Source organism: Pholis gunnellus, assembly GCF_910591455.1.
Source record: "Pholis gunnellus genome assembly, chromosome: 8".
NCBI lineage: Eukaryota > Metazoa > Chordata > Actinopteri > Perciformes > Pholidae > Pholis > Pholis gunnellus.
In genome coordinates, this window is record NC_136534.1 from 12,476,654 (window position 1) to 12,498,059 (window position 21,406).

Genomic DNA, 21,406 nt, shown 5'->3' on the forward strand with positions numbered 1-21,406 from the left:
GCAAGCAGAGAGGGCTTCTAAATACCACTTAGATACATACAATAGATTACATAGATTACATAAAATGCGTTCATGATCATTTTCTACAGGCTAAATAAATGTATGTTGTATTATTATAGCAGAAATAGAGACACAGTTACGTTTTAATCAATAGACTAAATCATAAGAACACAATTGGCAGATTTATCAATACTGAGTTTGATAATAATGTTGACTTGTATTTCATAAATCTGTCGCTCTATCTCATCACTTTGATTTTGACCTACCAAGAGTATATTTTTATTTATACCATCCATATAACTTTTCATCATTTTGTTTTTAATGGTCCACGTGATGTACTTCTCTCGAGACGATCTTTGGCAGCCGGTCCTTGTCGTCGCCGCGGTGCATTGTGGTCCCGTACAGTGCTCTTGGTCCTTGCCCTCTTCTTGGCTACTTTCTTCCATCATGCTAATGTGGACGTCGTTTTGGGGACTAAACACACAACGTAACGCGTCAGTTCAGCAAATTCTGTAGTAAGCAACAGGTAACTGACGTTTGTTACTTGTGTCTTCGTTTTCTGTCACGAATGTAAACGAAGTGCTGATACCAGCAGCTAACAGGTTACTAGCATTAAGTTACTAACACGCTGCAGAGCACTGTAGAAACTTTGATGAAAGATAACTAAGACCACACACAGTATGAGTAGCATTACAGGAGGCTACGTGAACCAACGTGTACTTGTACTGTGACTGTTTTGCTCAAACTGTCGTCTTTCTACCTACGGATGCGGACTGTCTGGTCCCATAAACAACTCGAGGACACTTATGCTCCTTGAACAGATCACACAGGACTTACACACATACATCTTTTTACGCCCAACCTGTTCTCCCTTCTGTCTTTGTTTATGCAGGCTCCTGCCCGCCTTTTCTCCACCTCCTTTGCTTGCTGATGGATGTGTTGTGATCACCTTGCTGCAGTAGTGTCTGTCTATGGAGATGAAGCTACACAGGGTGCTGCTAGCTGGCTGTATGAACTGCACCAGGATATATCCTCCACTTGGTGGGAACTTTTATCTAAAGCGCCTTTTCAGCTCTGTCGTTCTTTTCCCCTCGAGAACGGGTGGGACACGAACCACTATCCTCTGTAGCGCTAATAGAGTCCTCCACCCACTGAAGTGCTCTGTGCCACATGGGAATAGAAAACTGGGATTGTGCAGCAATCAAACACTGTCGAGATGTCAACCCAGAAGATCTCCTCAGTCTGCTGCAGGGAGACAGGAACACCTGCTGCAACCAGGTGCACCGTGGCCCGGTAAGAAGAGTTAGTGTGCATGCAACGGGTGATATTCATGAGACATAATTGATTCAAATTCAAAGAGGAAAATGGGACAGAGGTGGAAGTACAGAGGTGTAGGTTTCTACTCAACTTCTAGCCAATTAGCTCTTTTACATCATCGGGATTTAAGTATCAAGATTTGGCATCAAGCCATTGAGATGATGGTCCCAACAATTGCATATTTTAACTATGTTCATTGCTGTGGTCCTAGATGAAAGATGTTGCTTTGCATGTGGTTCAACTTTCTTTCACTTTTCTTTGAACAGTGTCCTTCATCCGCTACAGAGTGACGGACGTCTCCAGTGTGTCTCCAGCCTTTGTGGTGGTAAGAGATGCAGGCCAGTGGTTACGGAACAGTAGTTATTGTCGTACCATGCGCTTAACGTCAAGATGCTTTTGGAGAAACTGATGCTACAGACTGTTGGATTTAACATCTTCTCTACACCCACCAATCCACTGTCATACATTTTATGTATTGATACATTAAAACTGTTGTTAGGTTGAACTACTGTGATTGCCAGAGATACGTGATCAGTCTCTTGTTTATTTATTTCACAGATGAATTTTGACCAAGAGGGAAATGTCACATCATTTGGTAAGTGTTAGAAAATAAATCTAATTAGTTTGCCTATTATTACCTGTTTTTAACTAAAAAAATATAAGAAACAAAAGCATTCTCTCATGACTACATTCTAACTCTCTCCCTCTGCTCCTCTTCTTCCCTGTTCTCTGTCAGAGAAGAAGAAAACAGAGCTTTGCCAGGAGCTGAGTCTGCAGGCCAGAGACCTTCGCTTTCAGCACAGTACCAGCTTAATCGCTAGAAACAACTGCATCATCATACGGATGGCGGTAGGCTCACTTTCTGTTTTATCGTCTTTGATCGGGCTCTTGATTCCCGAAACATTTTGTCACCATAAGTCTCATTTTTATTTCACAGCCAGCAATATGCTGATTGTTCTGCAGAAAACAAAATAAGAATTTAATAATAATAACAATAATATATATCTTTTTAAAGATGAGTTTTGAGAAGTGATTTAGTAGATGTCACTGATTCTGCAAGCCTCAGACCCTCAGGCAGGGAGTTCCAGAGCTGAAGGGCCTTGACCGCAAGACCTGGTCCCCTTAAGTGTTGAGCTGGATCTCAGGAACAGCTGCAAAAAACCCTGCCTGAGGATCTGAGGCCACGCCCCTTTTATAGGGGAGCAGCAATTCAGCAAGTAGCTCGGCACAAAACCATAAATCAACTTCTCCTGCTGATGGAGACCTCATTACATCACACACTCCTTCTTCCACAATTCTTTAGCCCGCACCTCAGTTGACGGTCCTCCAGAGGGCGTGCTGGAGAAGGTGTAGCAGAAGAACACCAGACGTGTTGTCTTTTAATTGTTTATAACTTCATTTTATTTGTTTCATTCCATAACTCCGTGTATTGGCTGGCTACGTCCCAAATATATATAGACCCCTCATGTAAATCACGGTACTTTTACTTGAGTATTTCCCATTTCATGCAACTTAATACTTGTAATCCACCACATTTTTGTTCTTTTTGCTCAGCTAGGCTAGTTACTTATCAATTACAATTGTGCATACTCTGTCTATCAGTGAAAGCCGGTCTATCTCTGCCCGACACTCCACACTCTGCTGACAACTGCCCAATCAAAAAGGGGCGTACTCACAGGTCCGGCCTGCGTATGGTCGCTCACATTTACATACTCCGCACTGACACAACCCTTTATCGTCACACAGCTTCTGGTTCTTTGACATACAGGAAGCAGTTTCCATGGTGCAGGCGCAGTCTTCACCATTCCAGTCGTCATCACACCAGCACTGTCCACACTCGCACCGACCATGGCCTCCACATATACTGTTCGATAAAAAAAAATGGTGTCTTTTTAAATATACATCTGTTTCTGTATTAAGTAGAATCAAAAGGGAAGACGTATCGTACCTGTCGTTGTGGTAAGGACAGTCAAAGTTGCTGCACTCGCAGTATCGTCCGCTGTATCTTTCTTTCGGGATCGTTCGCGCATCGCACATACAGTCTCCCTCCTCGCATTTCCCCCTACCGCTGCACACGGGGGCATTCGGGCCTGAGCGACAGTAGTCTTCATTTCCTGAAGAAAATGAGTCGGTGTCTCTCTGGCACTGTTGTCCAGTGTAAGGCATGCGGCACTCACACTGGCCACACACCAGAGCCCCGTGGCCTCCGCAGCCGGGGCTGTTTTCCTCGCGGTTTCTTGTGCAGTCACACTGACCTGTGCAGACACACAGTTTATTCTTTTCTTTTGTTTACTTTGTTTTATTTTTATGGACAAGCTATTTGTCACTTTATAGCAGCATACTGACTATTCATTCATTTCTGTTACGGTTTTCTTTTTCTAGCCATATATTGACTTCATGCTTCTGAAGTTATACTCACACTCCAGCGTTATCTCTAACTTCACACTCAGTGCAAAGCCTCTGGGTGTGATGTGGACGGGCCAGGGCCCAGTCCTGTTCTGGGTTAAGTCGTCCCTCTCACTGGGACACCGGGCAGCCTCCACGGTCACCTTGAGAGAAACAAAAAAAAAAGCTTTATAAATCTAATGATTTGTATTTCCCAATGTCCGGAGGTCTTAATTTTGCTGACCTGTACGACCAGAGGGTTTTCAGTCATGATGTTACTGAATGTGACGTTGACTCCGGCTGGCACAGGGCTTGTGTCCATGCTCAGCTCTGTGATAGGCTGGTCTGTAGGCATGGTGATGGTGAGGGGGAAGGACTGGCTCACACCCGGCCTCAAACGGAGGGAGACCTCCCGGGGCTGGAGGGACAGGGCCTTGGCATTCGCTGGTTCGGTGCTGCCGAATAACAGCATTACTGTGAGAAGTTATTGTGGTCTTGCCTAGTGTAAAGAGTTTTGCAGTGCTATTTAAAACCTGTATCCTTACCTGCTGTCATTTTTGACAACCTGCACCCTGCCCTGAGGGTTATACATGTAACTTTTACGACAGCCCGCTCTCCGCAGCCTCTTCAGCGTATTACAGCGGATGTTCGAGTGAGGGGCGGTGCACCAAGCACACGCCGGGCCAGACTGAATGCACTCGTCGCAATTGTTGGCAGATGTGAGACACTGTTGTTGTTGTTTTTCTGCCCAGCTGGGACACAACGCAACAAGCAACAGGCAGAGATATCCGAGCAGCTTCACAGACATCCTGCAGTTAGAATAAAGTAGTGTGATGTACCTGAAAGTAGTAATTTACTGTATGTCATCCATAAATAGGTATTAGAAATATAATGAAGGAATAAAGAAAAAATTATATATGTTTAATAGGGACACTTTTAGTAGTTAAATTACTAAAAATGTATTTGTATATCTGTTAAAGTAGATGTAAAGTTCACTTTATACCCATATATCTCTTTCCTGAAAAGGATAAAAGCCACAGAAATTATAACTGTAGAAAGACAAACAAAAAACAAACTTTAGCAGGACTGTAATTAATAATTAACTGATGTAACAAGAGGCCCAATTTACTGTTTTTATTCCTCTATTTTGCCTCTTTTATTTTTTGTATCCAACAGCGTGATTCGTGTTTCTCTAGTTCTGCAGTTGATAATGTGCTAAATGGATTAAAAAACAGAGCGCAGTGTTGGTACGTTACCTGGCGTACTGAATGACTTCTCTACTGTAGCTGCGTCTTGGAGCTACTTACCTCTGCACACTGTGACACACACACTGACGAGCTTCGGTCACATATCGACTCGCTGTGAATGCTGCCGGAGGCCCCGGATGCAGATTCTGGTCACTCGTCCTGATTGGTGCGGCTGTTTTTGGTATCTAACTGTGTCTCTAGAGAACAAACACAGAAGTGCTTTGCTTGTGCATCAGAGTTTTTCAGGTCAATCACCGCAAATACTTAAAAGATCAGAGTCCGCTATTGGGACTGCGCACAGACACATTAACATGAAATGTTATGTCGGTAAAAACTATAAAAAGCCAATGCTTCAGCTGCTACAAAACATTAAAGTATGAAGTATTAGCATGCACATGTTTGATTGACCCCCCGGTCCTTCTGTTCCTCCACAGTCTTTGAAAGCCATCGTGACCCCGCAGTCCCTGTTGGTGTTGGATTTCCGTGGTTTGGGATTGGAGCGTTGGTTGGTACTGGATCTGGCCCCTCAGCTCGCAGCACAGTCGCACTCTCTGCCCTTTGAGTTCAGAGCACTGGAGGCCATCCTGCAGCACAAGGTGAGACAGACCGTGTCTCTGTATGTAGGCATGTTCTAACCCCGATAACACCTGTAGATCGAGGGCATACATGAGGCTGCGTTCCAATGTGTGTCCTCATGTGTCTGTCCCGATAGGTAAACACGCTACGAGCTCGGCTGAATGATGTCGAACCAGTCATGTTGGACACATTGGAATCCCTGGTGGATCCTAAAATCCTTTCCGCTGATAGAAGTAAACTGCATGTACTGCTGCAGAACAGCAAGAGGTAAAGCACGCAACCGCATACGGTGCCCTGATATTAGCATCAAGATTGCAATGCATTTCTAAATTATGGATGTGAGGAACTGGGTCAGTCGGGACTCTACTGGTTTTCACCAGTCAATCAAAAAAGCCCCTAACCTGTTAATGATTACTTTTCATAAGCTTTAATAATCATTTGTGGCATGGCCCAAGACTCGGGTCTCACACTATTAATATCTTTTCAGCACAGCATCGCCGCGTTTATCTTCTCTCAACATGTCTACTGTATTTAGTTTTGTCTGTCTCCCTCCTTGACTTTTGTACCTCTTAACAGTTTATCAGAGTTGGAGACTGACATTAAAGTCTTTAAGGAGACCCTGCTGAAGATTTTGGATGAGGACGAGATCGTTGAAGAACTCTGTCTCACCAAGTGGACAGACCCAAGAGTTTTGTAAGTTACGCACTCACAAACAACTTATATGAATGCTGAAAGGCAGTTCTCTTAAAAGCTCTAGTGGCTGCAGTAAAAGATAAGACAGGAAAAGATTTTATTCAGTCTATTTTGTCTCCGCCTCAAACTGTTTTTTTCTGTTCCATTGACCTCATTGGTTTGATTACTGTCAGGATTAGCAGATATGACTGGTTGGGGTTAGTTAAAGGTTTGGGTTCAGGTTCACACTCACGTTTTGTTTTAGCTGTATGTGTATAAATGCAAATTATCCTATTTTTTCCCCTTCAAATACATTCTTTTCTGATCTTATTGAAACCCAATATGTAAATAATAATGCGAGTTATAACCCTTCCCTTTGCCAAAAATATAGACTTTAAACATGTAATTATGATGGTGACTATAAAGCATTGATATTACACCAATTAAGGAAATATTTCATGTTTTGTCCTTTGTGTGCATGAACAAACATTTTTCTTTTGCTGGGATATATATATATATATATATATACATACATATATGGGTTATTTTTTGTAGTGGACTTCTGAAACATCTCATCCGTTCATAAGCAATTACATGAAAGTACAAAGGGTTAAAGGAGAAGAAATTTCGAGACACCAAAATTCAAGATAATGGACCACAAAGGGACTTGAACGCTCAATCTCCTGATTTAAAGTCAGACTTCTCATCCATCACTCAGACAATGGGCCTCATGCCAGAACCTCTTATGAACAAATCTTTTTGAGTGATTTAACACGACCGATTTGCTTGTATTTAGAATTTTCTCTTTGGTGCGAACTAATTTCAAGTCCTGTCATACAAGGCATGTAACCTCACAGCCTTCTTTTCCTGACGCAAGGAAAGATAGTTTGACTTACAGGTTTCAGTCCTGGTGGATTAAGAATTTCTGCTTGAGTTAAAACGAAGGAATTGTGCTTTGAGTTTAGGCTGCATCCAAAATTATATATTATTTTTTCTGAATTCTGGGCATTGTTCAATTTTGCGTGTGTCTGCAATGGAGAAACACTCTAATGTTTTATTCACTCTGCAGCGTGCCACTGACAGAAATATACTGAATACAAGATAGTGCTCCCTGTAATAAAGCAAAATTCGTTCAGGTGTGCTTGAAGGAACATTTTTTAAATCAGCTGATGACCATCACCTCGACATCTGTCCCGCTGAAGTGGATTTACTCTCACATAGGAGGCGTTTTCTACGCACAAAGGTGCTTTAATGTTGAAAGAGCCCCACCGGTCCACTCCAATGGCACTTTGCTCTGGCTGAAAACGGTATTGCATCTCATATCATATGTAGATATGCAGAGCCATTCAAAAATGTAAATAAAACGCCACACTTATTTGAGAACAATTTGAATAACTACCAGGCCGTCTTTTAGTTATGTGTGTTAACCTACAAAGCCCTTTTTTGCCTTTTATAGTGAGGAGAGCAGTTTGGGTATTGACCATGCTGAGGAGATGGAACTGTTATTGGAGAATTACTATATGCAGGTAATTGAATGTTTAATGTAAAAATAGTTCTCTTTTCCATCCGTGATATGAAATAATTAACATTAAAATAATAAACTCACTATAATGCACGCTCGGTAATGAAATAATCTAACTTAATATGAACTTTTTGAATAATCTGAACTGTCCTAACATTTGTACTTGTGGCGTTGAGGCTTTTTACTCATTTGATATCAAAAACACTGGCACACAATGTTAAAGGTCATCTTCATGTTATGCACAGTGGTCGTTGTTGAGTGTCCATAAACTGCTCAATACAGGCCGAGGAGCTGGGGAACAAGACCAGAGAGCTGAAAGGGCTGATAGACGACTCTGAGAGTGTCATCTTCATCAATCTGGACAGGTACACACACACACACACACTCAACGTTTTCTTACCATTTGCAGTATTTTGTTAGAAACTGCTTTGGTAATAATAAATACAGATACAATTTATTTTTTCACACATTTTTGCACAAAACAAAATGTCGCGCTGTGTATTTTATCCCTTATCTCTGACATAAACGGCAGATTAGGAAGTGATCTTTTAGTTGCCGGTATGAACATGAAGAATGATAACGAAAATCAAAAGACTGTCCCAGCGTGCATAGGGGCACCTGACTATTGTTTTGAGACAGACGTGAAACATTGTGAACCTTAAAAACTCTAAGCTGACCCCTTGAAGACACATTTTTAGTCCACTTGAATGAAAATAGCTTGCTGGCTCTACATGTGCCGTCTGTTTATTCCAGCCATCGTAACGTGATGATGCGCCTGAGTCTGCAACTGGCGATGGGTTCCTTCTCCCTTTCCTTATTCGGTCTGATCGGGGTGGCCTTTGGAATGAATCTGGAGTCGTCCTTCGAAGAAGTGAGGCAGCTTCTTGCTAAAGAATTATATCACATCTGGACTTTGTTTTCCATTGACAACAACTCAAATAAGACGTTTTGTCTTTGATTGTCTTAACTTCATATTGTTGTTAGCTTTTGTGTTTTGGACTGTTTATGACCATTGTGTTCCATGTGGCTGTATGTGCACACTGCACCTTTTGTGTGTTTGTACCCACGTATACTCACACTGTTTGTGTTTATTACCAGGACCCTCGCATTTTCTGGCTGGTAACAGGCTTCATGTTCTTGGGCAGCGGGCTGATATGGAGACGACTGCTGTCATTTCTGGGACGACATCTAGAGCCTTCAGTACCCCCTCTTGTAAATCTCACACACACACACACACACGCGCACCCGCCAGATGAAGGTGTGGTTTAAGATCAAGTCTTACGTGTCATTTCTCCTGTTTGTGATACAGATCCCTCAAGTTTGGAAGAGAAGTCTGAAAGCATCCGACATCAAGACAGGAGTCAGATGATGTTCTACCTCCATTCTGTAAAATGCAACAGACCTCCTACAGACTATGCCGCTTTAGGGATGATTGATTTATCACCCTGGACTTCCTGAATTCTATAAAACGGCCTCATTGTTTTAGGCCTTTTAGACCTCTTCTGTGTCCCCTACAATTCTGGTACTATGTTGCCAGTATTCCAGATATTTGATTAGATGTCTTCATATCTAATTATATGAGTATTGTCATCTGTGGTTTTAGAGCAGTGCGTGGATGCCTTGGCGAGTGGCAGCATTGGAACTGAAACGGATAACAACCCAACTACTGATAACCACCGGACATGCACGTGATAATCTCACATCTGCTGCGATTGTCAACATAACGGATGAAATTCAGTGACACGCGGGTCACAGGCACTGAGCAGCCTCAGCAGTTATTCCTCAGTCTTTAAAAAAAACATATTGCCAGTTTTGATTTGATATTGTTTCTCACTTTGTTACTGTGAGTGTCTCCAAATGACATTTGATCAACAATGAAAGGGTCTGAACTCACGGTGGACTTTAATGTTATTGACTTTATCCTGTTCCGATTTACATGAAAGCTATTAGTCAAGATGTTAAAGGCTGAAGTGCATTGTACACATTGACAGCACATAACTTATTTCTGACCTGGGTTTCAAGATCCATTCAAGAAGTCGCCAAATACTTCAGAGTGCTCTTGAGAAGATCAGCAGGGCAGGGGAGCAGAACAAGCATATCTCAATGGTCTTAGTTTTTAAAGAAAAAAAATGTATTTAACATTTTTGTCTGAAGTGGTCGAAGCTGATTTGGCTCCACAAGTCTAAAATGTTGGAAAGTGCATCGTAATAGTACTTTAATAACAAACCCGGCTGAATCCTTCCCCTTTTGACTGTTGTATCTCTGCATTATATTTAATGCAGAAAAAATATTCAGCGTTCTTGGAATTTGTCACTTTTCTTAACCACATTGACTCACAGTTGATCTAATTTGGCTTTTCTGACATGGAAAACAACAAAAAAAAGACTCTTTGATGCCTAACTCGAATTACTAAAAAATATAACAGTAACTTTGCAGCAGTTAAATCTTTGACATTAATGTCTAGAAGTGTCAATCCTAATTTCATCCCCTGAAGAAGTTTTAAAATAATAAATGATTTTAATCACTGTATTGGGACACATGTCTTTTCTTAGTATATATTTATTGCAGAATGTGGACTTTTTGATGAAGAGTAACTGAAATAATGAAGTTATGACTTCAGAGACAGCAAAGCAAAGGGACATTTTCTCTCATATATATATATATATATATATATCCACATACCAAAAGATAAAGACTTCCTTCATGGTAAATTCTTCTGCTACAAAGAAAACTAGAAACATTCAGTCTTCCGTATTTTAGTTTCATGTGTGAGGTCTGACTCATATGGCATATGTTGTACTGTGCTGTCATAACTATTCCTCTGCACTAGAGGGCGTCATCTCTGCAGTTTAAAGCGCACTTCGTTAGCTGAAGCTTGTCTACACGCTGCAGTGGTAGCACACGTTGGTTATCTCAAATATAAAAGGAGTAAAACGAAACCGTATGGGATACTAAAATGTTTGTTGAATTCTCTGTACTTAAAAGTTACACTGAAATAAAACACTGCCACTCATGGGTGGAAATGTATGATTTTGTTTACCTCTGAGCTATAACATACTGCACTTAATGCCATATAGAAGCCACTGCCAACAGCGTTATTTAGTAGGCTCTCAAAAGCTACTCGTTTACCATTTTATTTTAGGAACATTTTATTATCTTTTTAAAGAGAAACTGCTGTACTTTATGCTTTGCAGTCTGGTTAGTATTTGTTTCGCTAACACTGAGGTGTCAATTAAGTATGTTCTGATTCACCAAAACACCAGTCAGCACCATCCTCTTGAGAGAGTTTTGATTGATGGTTTCTTATAAAACATAGGCCACATTAACACTTCTTAGTGATTACTGACTTTCAATTTAGTTATGAAAATGGTGTGAATTAATCTTTTTTTAATTTCATTTGTATGTTTCCAACTATTAAATAATCCACCCTGTGTTGTTCCCCCTCGCATTCCTAAAATTGAGTCACCATATATACACACGCGTGTGTGTGTGCGTGCGTGCGCGTGTGTTTCCATTAAGACGCGCCCCCAGCCTACCTTCTTTAGTGGACGTCATGCCGTGCTGACGTCACCGCGGAGCCACGCTGCACGAGCAGTCCAAACAACTTTTCCAGAGAAACTCCACAGGACAACGCGTCCAGTCTGCTGCTAGAGAGCTGAGATTTAACAAAGTAGCCGAAGACGTGTTGAGCAATCAGCGGAACTACTTAATTTTGCCTTTGAGCACATACATATATTCAAGGTTTTTTTTCTCACTTTATATATTTAACTCTTACAACTGCCGTCTTTTTTCGGGAGTTATACGATGAGGAATCTGCGGTTGTTGTTCCTCTTCGGGCTGGCGACTGGTTTCATCAGTGAAAAAGTAAGTCGCTTGCAATTTCGCTTTTATTGAAAATATCTAAACACGTCGTTGTTTAAAACCTGAATGTGATGTGGCTCGGTGATCTTGACTTTTTGTCTTTTTTTATCCCGAGAAAAGACCTTAATTAATTGGCCGCTGAGATACATTTAGATAATGCCAGCCTCCCTAAAGTTTACTGTTAATTTTGTTCTGTTGCCAGTTCTGGTTGTGTTTTTCCTTTATTCAGGAATAAAGTCTAATGTTAGGCCGTTAAGTATGTTTTCCTGAAATAGCCTACTTTTACTAATTGGTCCACCTGGACGTTTTATGATGCCCAACATGTGTTAGAAATGAACAACTGAAAACAAATGTTTAAAGCATATGCTGATGATTTCTTCCAGGAAGTAACAGTATTCACATTAGAGTTACAGCAAACTGCGGACTGTTGTACGTGGGAGCAGTTAGCCCCGGTTTGCTGGTATTCACCCACAGACTGTGTATTCAAGCCAAGTTCAGGCTTCCAGTTGGTGTCAAGTTCATACAGGGCCAAAGTCTGTTCAGCCTCCACCTCACAGCTTTGACATGTAAACCCAAACCTCCAGACATGCCCTGAACTACCCATCCACACAGGGCAAGTGTCAAGTTGTACAATGTCATTATTTGCTAGATTAAATTCTGTATCGGAAATTGATGAATAATTAACTGGGATAAAAATGCTAAGAGTGACAAAATCCTGCCTGACCTGACAAGTCGGACCTGTCCTAAACTAGAGAAAACTTCACTCTCTTTACCCCTCTCTCTCTCTCTTTGTGTGGGTATGTGCGTGTGTCTGTCTGTTGTAAAGCTGGAAAACACCGGAAATGACAATTGTTTGTCACATGTGCAAAAATATCCTAGTTAGATGATTTATTTCACTGTAAAAGTCTCTAACAAGAGCCAGGACACTTTGCCACCCCTCCAGAAATGCATGATATTTCATATGATTTATGGACTGTATATTGTGAGAGGAAGAAATCAGAAACCTGATCTGTCCCGCTGGATATGTGTAGCCGAGGCAAGACGGTAAACTTTGGCTTAATACTGAACAAGTTGTAAAGACAGAGAGCGAATTAATACAGTTTAATGTCATTTTTTTTCCCACCTAAAGCCTCATGAATTTTAATCTGACAACTAAGTATTGCAAACAGATGGGATTGCTATTAGTTTAACTGCTAAAACTGTACTTTTATCAGCAACATTTATTGTAATGTGTCATACTCTGCTCCACAAATGCTTTGATTGACTCCCTATTTCATACCACTAACGCACACTAAATTGCTGGGCGTGACGGGTTACGTCGTATATCAAACTGAATGTAGCTGTAGAATTACTGGTTAGTCAGTCAGTGACGTTGCTCACATGTGAAAAATGAATGTTGTAACCGGCTTGTGAGTTTTGAGCCGGTAGTTTTATCATTTTCTGGATGGATGACTCAGAGTAAGTCCCGCTGGGCTAGTCCAGGCAAGCATGTAGCTGCATGTGTTACACACACACCCAGCCATAGTAGGCAAGAGGAAGCATGTGTCACCCCCTCTCTATTTATGGTTGTGTTCAAAGTGCGTCTAAAACACACAGGTGACGGTAAAATTGTACTGATGATAATTCATGAATGTAGAAATGGTAGGTTGACATCCCAAGCTGGTATAAACATTCATGTGCTCTCAGCAGCACAGTATTATTCACAACATATTAGTCACGACACTGTTCTCTGTCCCGGCTGTCTGACTGCATCTGATTTGCTGCCGGACTGTTTCTTTGAGTCCTTTGTTGGTTGTACGTCTGACATGTTCAACTAGACCTCAAAAGAGTTAAAAGGGTAAACCCTGAGGGTACCATTTCTTTTACAATGGGAAACACCAGTGGGGTTTTCACCACATATCAGTGGTGAAAGGAATGCTGTCTTACACTGCTCTTTGCTCTACCACAGCAATTTTCATATTTCTTAACTTAATGAACTGATGAAATCTGATCTTTTGCCAAATATTGTGGACCAAGACCTTTTTAGTTTAGGGTGAGCAGGTACAAATAACTGCGATACATATCTCAGTTAAGGACATCATAACATCCTCAATGGGTAAAGATGGAAGGCAATATTGTGTCAATAACTCTACCCAGGCCAACAGAGTTGTGACACAATATGGCGTCTGTTTACCCTGAGTTGATTACAGATTCTTTTGCTATGAAATATTTTACCTTTTGTGAAGCCTTTGGAGACTATAACTGCTGTTAAGTAAACCGACACATTAGACGCAGAGTGTGGTCCGACCCTTTATGACTCGTAGCTCTGGTCAAACATACGCCCCCTCAACCACTGTGCTGCTGCTGCTGCTGCTATCTAGATGGTGATGACAGGTCAGCTGTGTACTTTTGGCTGTTACACAACCTCGCCCTCTCATTAGCATTGACTTCCACTTCATATGGAAATATATTTGCTGTAATAGCTATTAATCCAGGAGTCACAAAAATATGGATTTGTCGATAACAAGTTTTAATAAAGCATTCCCCCAAACGGACTCATTCACGCTCCCTATTGCACGCCTGTAGTGTTTTATCACTGCAACCAGGCTGTTTCCAGAAAACTGTCTTCACTTGGACAAAGCACCGGGACACCAGATGGTTATATACGGTCTGTGTGTGTGTGTGTGTGTGTGTGTGTGTGTGTGTGTGTGTGTGCTATGTGTTTTCCAGATGTGTGTAACCTCTGACTGACCGAGTCAAGTCTTCCAGTAAACCCTAGTGCATAACTTCTTTCTGGTGAAATGGATGGACAAAGAGACTGATAGCTGACAGTGTCTGCACATGTGTTGGAGCACACAGTCCATTAGTCAATCAACAGCAGATGATTCACTGTGGATGCGTGATCCTCACTATGTCCTGGCATTTTAATTAACTTAATGATTAATTGACAAGAAAATGTTATCGATGCATCAATCGTACAAATAAATATTAGCTGCTGCCGTTTGGGCCGGCTCATACCTCCAGAAGGGATTGGCAATGATTCAGTTATTAATATGATTTTTATAGACTTTAAGCTTAATTTTGTGAAAATATGATCTTATCATGTTCTCCTTAACACAAACCTGTTTGAGCTCTGTTCTGTTTCTCCAATAGCATACTATAATCATGAAATGAGTTTCCTCTGTACGTGAGTGGTTTTGTTTAAACTCAACACCACCTGTAGTAGTAGTAGTAGTAGTAGTAGTAGTAGTAGTAGTAGTAGTAGTAGTAGTAGTAGTAGTAGTAGTAGTAGTAGTAGTAGTAGTAGTAGTAGTAGTAGTAGTAGTAGTAGTAGTAGTAGTAGTAGTAGTAGTAGTAGTAGTAGTAGTAGTAGTAGTAGTAGTAGTAGTAGTAGTAGTAGTAGTGGTAGTGCCCTCAGAAGGGAAGACAAGTTTAAAGAGTAAGTTTTAATGTCTGCAGCAGTTCCAGTTTCGTTTTGACAAGCACAGCATCTGCTTTTGTAATCCCTGATTTAATGACGGTAAGAACGCAAGAGCCCCTTCTGCCATTGAGACTCTGCTGTCTTCTGAAACATCATGTTAATGATTTCATGTTTGGCCTGTTTCACCACAATGGGAACACAACATCTGGTTTATCTCAGAATTATTTTCTCTCGCTGCATCGGTAACTTGAACAAAACAGTCAGACGTCTAAGGAGTCACAAAGGAGCGCGAGCTGAACAGTTTGTCTTGAGCCTTGAGCTACAGTAGTTTGATTGATCACATCAATGTGGTCCAAGCTGAATGAAGCCACTGGCATTAGTAGGTGAAGTGCTTTGCTCTGCACTTATAGAATAAATGCACACATTTTAGATCTGTATCTATTCTTCTTTATACTGCCAAATGAAAGGCAAGTGTTGACACAAGAAGACTCTAGAATAGAGTTAATTTATACCGTTTAACTTCTCCCAAGTGTGATTATTTATTGCACTAAAAGATCCCCTCATGTTTCACCAACACCTGTTTTTTAGAAACAAACAGTACTGTCCCTATCCTGTCCTTTCCTTCCTTTCTCCCTCTCTCAGCACCTGTGTTAGTGGAAGCATAGTATACATACCAGACATAGTTCAGTCCTCAATGGGCCATATTCATCCAGTCCTGTGTGAGTGTCTGTCTCGCTGTCTTACTACCAACATCTGAGGAGCCAGTCCTCTCTCTTTGAATTTCAGACTCATTGTCTGGTTGCTTTCTGTCTGCTCAAGCCGTTTGTTGTATTACCATCTATATCGGCTTGTTTTGTTCTGCTTCAGGCGTTGAGACAAGCTGGTAAATTACTCAATTTATTTAAGTACCTCATTTATTTGGGTGCCGCCTAGTTTTTAACGTCAGACTAAGCTTTAGATGACGAGACAAGTAGTGTTTTGGTTTTCATCAACCTCCTTCTTTGTATTGTTTGGGTTAGTGGGAGGTTTTCCTACGCTGCAATCTTATGGACATTTTTTTTTTTATTTTATTTTTTTTCCAGTGTGCGCGTGTCCACCTCATGTTCTTTGTGTTGATTTTGAGTGGAGGAGGGAGGAGGGAGAGATACGACAGACAGCTTCAGACACACTTGGATCTTTGCTTTGTGGCTCTGTGAAGCATCAAGAATGACTGCCACACACATGAAATGAACAAAAATAGAAACGGCCTCAATCTACTGTACATGCTACTTAACCCGATGGTTAAACTCACAGACGCCAGTGAACACTCTGGCATATTTGGCTTGCATAGGTCATTGGCTGTGAGAGATATTGTCCTACTCACAAACTGTAGCGAGGTTCACATGTTTTCGATTAGTGGAAGGAATTCTGCAAGTGTGAAAAAAGGAGGTCTCTGTGTCGCCTCTCTTCTTCGCTCTTCGTTTTTCTCTCCTGCTTGGCTCATAATCTGTAAATCTTTTTCTCTCTTCCAGCTCTTTGTCTCCTCGCAGACGACCTTCTCCACAACAGATGACCTGTACCTAGAGGGCCGCACGTCGGGGGGCCTCCCAATAGATGATGAAGATGGTGATGACGGCAACGGCTCAGGCTCTGGATCTGGAGACTATGGTAAGGATAGGATTTAGGGTTATTATTATTGCAACATAACATTCTTAGTTTATGCAGTTAAATGAAGGGTTCTCAAATGCATCTTCATTTAGTAAACTTAAGGCAAAGTGAAAATGAGTCATCTGGACTTTCTGTTTTTCTTTTTCAAATCATAACTTCAACACTCCAGGGCACTGTTTCCCCAAATCATCTACACTTACAATGGGACTGAGATGATCTTAGTCTTAATTTTGGCCCAGACTTCTGTCTTCAAGTTTCCTTTCAGGCAGTTAGTTTTCCTCATCTCGTGGTGTGTTCCCTAATCTAATACTCCATCCACTCATTTACAAATGTTAGACAAATAAGCAACATTTGTACTGTCGACACAAGTGCTTGCATATTCAGATACAGAAGCACTCGCTCACAGTGCCAGATGTTTGTCCTGAGGTGATGTGGAGTTAACCATGTGAGGTTTTATTGGAAGAGCACAGATGTCAGACACTCTCTGCCTTCATTATCAATGACTCATCTTGATGCCGACAGTGAACAATGTCTTGAAACATTTAGTGTGATCACAAAAGAAACTGAAATGTGGTTAGGTAATTTCCAGTAGAAAGCTCACAGATTGCATTCCTTCTGCGTGTGAAAAGAACTGGTTGACTAACGCCTCGAGGGCACATTTTAACATTGCGTCACTATGCTATTATTAACATATCTACAAAATGTCAACTTTGAGGATAACTGCCTTGTTTTTAGCTTTATGGCAATTCATTTTTCAAATAATCCAATGGATTTTTAATTGATTTATTTGTTTTATGAAGTAGGAAAATCTTCTCAAACCATAAAGTAAGTCATAGTCTTAAATGATTAAAAAAAAAAAAAAATCAATGCAAATGTTGTTTTTATACCGAAATCAGTTGTGGTGCCAGGTTGAAATTATACTCCCTCTGAAGTGTGAGAATTTGTGGTGATTGTTTCTTGTGTCTCAGCTTCCAGCAACTTCACAGATACAGAGGAGATACTCAGGAAGGTTCTGAACTTCTCTCAGACCACAGTCTCCAAAGAAATGGTTTCAACTCAACCACCGCCATCAGCAGCCTCTCCTCTCAGCCCGTCAACCACAGCAACAGGCAGCCAGAACCCGTCAACCACAGCAACAGGCAGCCACAACCCGTCAACCACAGCAACAGGCAGCCACAACCCGTCAACCACAGCAACAGGCAGCCACAACCCGTCAACCACAGCAACAGGCAGCCAGAACCCGTCAACCAAAGTGACGGACGCAGAGACGACATCATTCATATTACCTGACGGGGACAACAGTGATGAGGTTAACTATTGCTTTTCCTTTTACACAAATCCTTCTCTCAAAGATAAACCATGATTAATATACTGTTGGTTATCGAAGAGATTCAAAGAAATATTACAAATGGTGTAACTGCCAAGAAATGTTTTTGGACATTGTTAATGATTAACAGAATAACATCCAATTGCACTGTTGATTTCCAACATCTGTATGAACCAAAGCCCTCCCAAAAATACATCAGTACATACAGTTATATGCATTTTGACTGATGGTGAGAGTTGTTATAGTGAGACTGCTTTTAATATTTATTATTCTATGACATGAAATAATACAACTTTAAGAGCTTTAAGAATATATTTCCAATGTCCATTTCATGATTTATATGGCGCTATCCAGGAAGTATTCAAAACCACATTATGCCTGAACGCTTGTTTCCGGCCCTACTTTGTTATCCAGTGCATAATACATTTAATGATTGGTTCACACAGAGTACCGGCTCCAGCTCCACCACCATGCATCCCAGTGAAACTACTGCAACCACATCGGGCATAGACATCACTGTAATCAATCATACCGACAAGGACAACAGTCTGGATATGTGGGATGTCTCAACACCCAGAAACCGTGGCGATGAAGTCCTGATCGAAGTGGTCGAAAATGAAATTCTGCCCGAAAATGGCCGAGGCAGAAAACTTGAGATGGGCCCTCCAGAGGAGGTGACCTCTGAGAACATGTGGGAGAGGACAGAAGTGCTGGCAGGTGAGGACAGATGTGCACTAGGCTTTACTGCATCTTTATTGTTCCCACATGTCTGGTTTAATGAGGTGATTCGTTTTTAGTTGCCGAATTTGCAAACTTATTTTCTGTTAGGAACATTAGGATTTCGATTTTTGATGAATACATTTTGCCAAATATTGTGAAACATTTGCAGCAAGTATGGGACACTTGTTAAGAAAATATATTTCAATCTTTCCTTATGTCATCTCCAGCGGTGATAGCATGTGGAGTGGTTGGATTCCTCTGTGCGGTTTTCCTCCTCCTCCTCCTCACCTACCGTATGAAGAAGAAGGACGAAGGTAGCTACGACCTGGGAGACACCAAAGTTTCCACAACAGCCTATCACAAAGCACCCACCAAAGAGTTCTACGCCTGAACTCACCAATAGGGACATTCAATGGAGTCTTTCTCCTCCCAATCACGTCTAACAATGGATTTATAAACAACTGGAGATGTTCCTCTGGATGAAGTTTAAAGTCAAACACCTCTGCTCTTCTTCAGTGCTCCCACCATTTGGGGGAAAAAAAATAATGTCCTGCCTTCTTCCTCTACTACAGTTTCACGTCTTGCTTTATGATGTTCAGTGTTTGTGAAGAAAAGGTCATAGTAAAAATACATTCCTATCATTCCATTCTGGGGACGGAGTTGGACATTAAATACACATCTTAAATTTCAAGAAAGGAATCTTTTCTAGAGTATCGAGATGGATCACTACTGTTCTAGTCTAGGAGAGTAATCCGCTTCAAAGTATTGAAAACACTGTGCCTTTTCGACCCACATTACTTCTCTAAGCTGAACCACACGTGGCGGGACTTGGTTCTGCGTTGCGGACAAATCGATTGTCCCATTTGGCAGAGCTACAGTCTGAACTGTCCCAGCTTGGCTTAACAACATTGATGAAGTTCAAAGAAACATATGAATAGCCTCAACACATTTTGAATGCTGTTATTTGGAAAGGTACCACACATGGGATTAATATTAACAAGGGCCTAGAAAAAAATGTAACCCTTTTCCCTTTTATTTGAAGTCAAAATGACTTATAATTTTTCCTTGTTACATTTCATTTTCTGTATGCTTTCTTCGCTGAATTGAAGATTTTTTTTTTTTTTGTTATAAGGAATTCCTGTGTTTTCATATGCTGTCCAGTATTGAGATTTTGTTACTCTTATAGGTACATATTTGTGTTGTTTTCTCACAGATATTTGACATTTATAGAACTTTCCAAATATAAATATGCTTTAATTGTTTTTGCCAAATGATTTTTGTTTTGATAAGAGATTTCCATAAGCCATTTTATTTGCTATATTCAAACAGTGGTAGCTTTATGTCGTGCCTCAGCCTTGCATCGGATATTAGTAATATTTTCAGGACCATTTTATTTGATGACTGAGTGCTGCAAGCATGTGGAGCAGGATTGCTAAAGTAGAGCCAAGATTAATGACTATAGTTCAGAAACCGTAGAAATGACCAACATTTTTTTGAAGCGGCCAAAGCACATTCCTTTCTGACTGTCAACTACAGCTACAATAGCAAGCGTGAACTCAAAGGGACAATGAAAATGTACATGACAGGATTATCCCAAATATGTAATTTATGCACAATTTACAAATTGTTTTTTTAATTAGTTTCAATGTAAGATAGTGTAAGCATGTCAGATTTTAAACTCATTTCCTAATTCTCAATCTTTACGACACTAAACCAACCAAAGGAGCATGGGACCTTCCAGAGACGTTAGGAGCTTCATACAGGAGGCAGTTAACAGACCACGTGGTGGTATTCCCTATTGTTAGTGCATCATTCTGACTTGTATACAGCCTGTTAAATATGTTCGTGAAAATATTGGGAATTTGTCCTCTGTGATGAATTTTAACACCAGCAATATACTGCTTATTGTGTGTCAAATACTGCTTTTCACATCAGCCTCTTACTGAAATGGGAGAACTGTTGTCTTGAAGCAGCGCTATCTGTGGCCTTACAATCTCTGTGAAAGGGTCAAATAAATGTTTTTTTAAACTACCTTTTGGTTATCAAAATGACTGGGATCCGTGGTCGATACATACAGGGAGGTGGGGCTACTGTGACATTTGTTGGGCACTTGAATCCTCCGTGCTTCACAAAACATTGTATATTCATTTACAGTTGCTTTGACCTTCGAGCTGTACAGAACCTCAACTGGAATATTTCTGTTCCAGTTTGGTCTAAAAAAAACTCTTCACCCGTCGTCCATACCAACAGAAATGTCTGAGAAATGTCTGACATAAACCTTATATAGAGGATTAGGGTTAGCACTTAAAGATGATGACACAATATCCTCTCTTCCAGGATCTCTAAATGTATACAGTATGTTGATACTATAGTGTTTATGTATTAATTTATATTTCCTTAGACTATAATCCAGGTTAAAAAGTCAGTGACAAATTGGGATTGTACAGTATTTACACATGATCGAAGCCTCTTTGTGCCTACTGCTGTTTAGTTTTTTTTATATTTTTAGTGTATTTGACAAGTCTCTGTTCAATTCATTGCCAATTTCAATATCTGGGGTTTTTTTTCAAATAAATGCATTTAATACATGATTAAAGAATAATGAATTCTTTATAAATATAAGGAATCTTTCATTTTAATTTCAAAGTTGAATATGAATTGACTGAAGCCTTGATTTGAACAAATAAACACCTACACTTTGTGGGGACCAACCAGAAAACAACTTGCAGATA

General features: G+C 40.6%; 2 protein-coding genes across 2 annotated transcripts; both read left to right on the forward strand.

Annotated features, from left to right (window-relative positions):
* The first annotated feature begins 435 nt into the window (after nt 1-435).
* Nucleotides 436-10,508, forward strand: mrs2 (magnesium transporter MRS2). Its single transcript, XM_079164176.1, has 13 exons — nt 436-526; nt 893-1,293; nt 1,584-1,642; nt 1,876-1,912; nt 2,054-2,166; nt 5,384-5,545; nt 5,662-5,792; nt 6,102-6,218; nt 7,654-7,723; nt 8,002-8,084; nt 8,473-8,590; nt 8,818-8,931; nt 9,029-10,508. The coding sequence occupies exons 2-13, from the start codon at nt 972-974 to the stop codon at nt 9,086-9,088; spliced, it is 1,386 nt and encodes a 461-aa protein (XP_079020302.1). The 5' UTR covers nt 436-526; nt 893-971; the 3' UTR covers nt 9,089-10,508.
* An 830-nt stretch (nt 10,509-11,338) lies between these two features.
* Nucleotides 11,339-20,706, forward strand: LOC306700146 (uncharacterized protein). The gene is made up of 5 exons (XM_079165072.1): nt 11,339-11,583; nt 16,492-16,627; nt 17,596-17,936; nt 18,401-18,671; nt 18,902-20,706. The coding sequence occupies exons 1-5, from the start codon at nt 11,524-11,526 to the stop codon at nt 19,063-19,065; spliced, it is 972 nt and encodes a 323-aa protein (XP_079021198.1). The 5' UTR covers nt 11,339-11,523; the 3' UTR covers nt 19,066-20,706.
* Nucleotides 20,707-21,406: the final 700 nt, after the last annotated feature.

What these genes read in the sequence shown, in the direction of transcription:
- mrs2 (XM_079164176.1), top strand. Translation starts at nt 972, where the DNA reads ATGGAGATGAAGCTACACAGGGTGCTGCTAGCTGGCTGTATGAACTGC. An exon ending in TGTCTCCAGCCTTTGTGGTG is followed by an intron (nt 1,643 to 1,875) that starts GTAAGAGATGCA and finishes TTTATTTCACAG; the next exon opens with ATGAATTTTGACCAAGAGGG. An exon ending in TGGAGTCGTCCTTCGAAGAA is followed by an intron (nt 8,591 to 8,817) that starts GTGAGGCAGCTT and finishes GTTTATTACCAG; the next exon opens with GACCCTCGCATTTTCTGGCT.
- LOC306700146 (XM_079165072.1), top strand. Translation starts at nt 11,524, where the DNA reads ATGAGGAATCTGCGGTTGTTGTTCCTCTTCGGGCTGGCGACTGGTTTC. An exon ending in CTCTGGATCTGGAGACTATG is followed by an intron (nt 16,628 to 17,595) that starts GTAAGGATAGGA and finishes CTTGTGTCTCAG; the next exon opens with CTTCCAGCAACTTCACAGAT. An exon ending in GAGGACAGAAGTGCTGGCAG is followed by an intron (nt 18,672 to 18,901) that starts GTGAGGACAGAT and finishes TGTCATCTCCAG; the next exon opens with CGGTGATAGCATGTGGAGTG.